Consider the following 3002-nt stretch of genomic DNA (forward strand, 5'->3'; position numbering starts at 1 on the left):
TTTTGAGAAACACGGTACAAAATGATAACTTTGAGGCTTCATAATTTGCTAACAAAGAGTATGCTCCATTTGAAAGTTTCAGGGAATTAGTGTCTCATGGTTTACTATCATTTTTCACCAAAATAAAGTCCAGAATCGAGGGCGAGAATACAGGGCATTTTTGGGGTCGCTCTTTGAAAGTAAAAATAAATCGATAAAAATCCTGCCATTGACACCTACCGTGTCAGTTGCAGGATTTGGTGCCTGCGACGCCTTCTTCTTAAAATCGGGCTTCAAACTGGAAGTAGGATCAACCGGCCGGACGGTAGTCGAGGTGGCTTCGCTGGTCGAGTAAGCCGTGGAATACGTTACGTCGGATGCGATAGTTGTGTTTGGCATTGAGTGTGTTGCCGAGTTTGCTTGCTGTAATTGCGGTGGTTGTTGCTGCTGCTGCTGTTGCTGCTGCGGTTGCCGCTGCTGTGGTTGCTGCTGCGGCTGCGGTTGCTGTTGCTGTTGTTGCGATTGCTGCTGCTGTTGCTGTTGCGGCTGCGCCGATGGTTGATCCTTAGGTAATTGTTCGTTTTGCTCAGTCGTCACTACCGATTTGTCAGGTGCGGCCCGACGTACCCTCTCCACGTTCTCATCGAATAGTCTGATATTCGAAAACTGGTGATCGGACGACGACTTGCCATTCCATCCGGAATAACTGTAGTAAGAGTGGTCTGAAACAGAGGAGAAAGCGTATTCTAATTACAGCATTGAAATCTTGAAGAATATCGAAAAGAAATATTTTCTAACGCTGGAGTGCATAAACGTTACTATTTTCATTTTCGTCTTTTCTTTCTTTTTCAAAAAATAAAGTGAAAAATTACATTAAGAAATTTAAAAATACAATAAATTAATAAAACAGTTAAGAAATTTAATTTGAATTTGTAGAACAAATTCTAAAAATACTCTCAAGAATTTAGAGAGTGAATAAATTTCTCGATGATATCACGAAGGAAAATAGATACTTTAGAATCAATTATTGATAGGTTGAAGTAATTTTTATTTTTTATGGGACAAATTTAGAAATAATTTTCTTTCTCAATTAATAATAATTTCAATATCTTTCTTATATAATTGTGCGAACTGTTGTCCATTCGTATCCGTTAAGTGGGAAAAGATACGTCCCATATTTATTCGCGAGCGAAAGAACCTGTCTCGATTATAAACCTTACTATTTTCATTTTCATCTTTCTTTTCTTTTTAAGAAATAAAATAAAAAATTACATTAAAAAGTTTAATTTGGAATTTGCAAACCAAATTCTAAAAATACTCTCAAGGATTTTTAGAGTGAATAAATTTTTCGGTGACATCACGAAAAATTTTCATCTTTTATTTTCATCTTTCTTTTCTTTTCAAAAAATAAAATAAAAAATTACATTAAGAAATTTAATTTGGAATTTGCAGAACAAATTCTAATAAAAATACTTTCAAGGATTTAGAGAAAAAATAAATTTCTCGGTGACATCACGAAGGAAAATAGATACTTTAGAATCAATTGTGGATCGATTGAAGTGATTTATTTTTTATGGGACGAATTTAGAAATAATTTTCTTTCTCAATTAATAATAATTTCAATATCTTTCTTAAATAATTGTGCGAACTGTAGCTTATTCGCATCCGTCAAGCGGGCGAAAAATGAACCTGCCTCGATTATAAACCTTACTATTTTCATTTTCATATTTCTTTTCTTTTCAAAAAATAGAATAAAAAATTACATTAAGAAATTTAATTTGGAATTTGCGGAACAAATTCTAATAAAAATATTCTCAAGGCTTTAGAGAGAGAATAAATTTCTCGGTGACATTACAAAGGAAAATAGATATTTTAGAATCAATTGTTGATAGATTGAAGTGATTTAATTTTTGTGGGACGAATTTAGAAATAATTTTCTTTCTCAATTAATAATAATTTCAATATCTTTCTTAAATAGTTGTGCGAGCTTACAGTCCATTCGTATCCGTCAAGCGGGAAAAGATACGTTCCCAATCTATTCGCGAGCGAAAGAACCTGTCTCGATTCATCCTTGAGCTCGCGCGTTGCAATTACGATACTACGACTGATTATTGAATGATGGCTAGGGCCAATCTATGACACACACACACACACACACACACACACACACGACCGTGTTGCATTGCATGCATTGTCTCCGGTGTTCGCACACGCTCGCCGAGAATGATTCCCTTCGAGGGGATCGGGTGTCCATTTAACCGATGCGTCAACGTCAAGCCCATCGCCGGTGTCCGAGATCAGTGCCATGAAACGTGGATTAACCTCGATTTCTGTGTTCGTGATAGCCACCGCGCGATTAATGGACAGTTCGGGGGCAAAAGTGGCACGGGACAAACTTTTCAACAACCACATTCACATTAAATTTCGTTGTCAGGATCTTTCGTTAGAACGGGCAATTACTATATCATGCGTGCACCGTCCTCCGTCAATCATCCGTCTTTCTTTAACATATTCTGCATATTTTAGTTATAATTTATCGACAGCGATATGAATACCAAATTATTTTTCCACATAAATATGGATATAAATTAATATTCTTTTTTTTTTCTATTTTCTTTATTCTGCGGACTAGTTTTTGCTAAAGCGAATTAATTTTTTTAAACCCATATTTGCTACCTACAGAATGTTTCGTAACAGGTGATGCAATTCGGTCTTCAAGTCATTTTAAAAAACATTTCCATTGAATAGAATACATATATTTGTACAACACGTATTTTTTATTTTCATAAAATACTTAATATTTATAAAATAATATTAATTCAAAAATGCAATCCACTGACTTGTGATTTAAACATTCCGGAATTACTCGAGTTTGCCCGAACTCGCGCGTGACGTCACGAGGTTGTAGCCGAACGCTCATCATATAATTCTTCCCTTGTATTTGCTTATTTTTAATAGTGTAATTAGTAAAAGAAATGAATAAACCGAGAGGTTATCGGTGGTGTTTTGTGCCTATGTGCAAA

General features: G+C 35.2%; 1 protein-coding gene across 1 annotated transcript in view; it reads right to left on the reverse strand.

Annotated features, from left to right (window-relative positions):
* The window catches only part of LOC105458743 (plexin domain-containing protein 1), a gene marked incomplete at both ends in the record, with an annotated part of 8638 nt that extends 7937 nt beyond the window's left edge, over positions 1 to 701 (reverse strand). The window contains one exon of the mRNA XM_011704264.1: positions 220 to 701. Coding sequence (XP_011702566.1) covers positions 220 to 701 — 482 coding nt within the window. The remainder of the gene's footprint in view (positions 1 to 219) is intronic.
* Between the last annotated feature and the right edge of the window lie 2301 nt (positions 702 to 3002).

This window comes from Wasmannia auropunctata, unplaced genomic scaffold (assembly GCF_000956235.1).
Source record: "Wasmannia auropunctata unplaced genomic scaffold, wasmannia.A_1.0 LD334347.1, whole genome shotgun sequence".
In the NCBI taxonomy this organism is placed as follows: domain Eukaryota; kingdom Metazoa; phylum Arthropoda; class Insecta; order Hymenoptera; family Formicidae; genus Wasmannia; species Wasmannia auropunctata.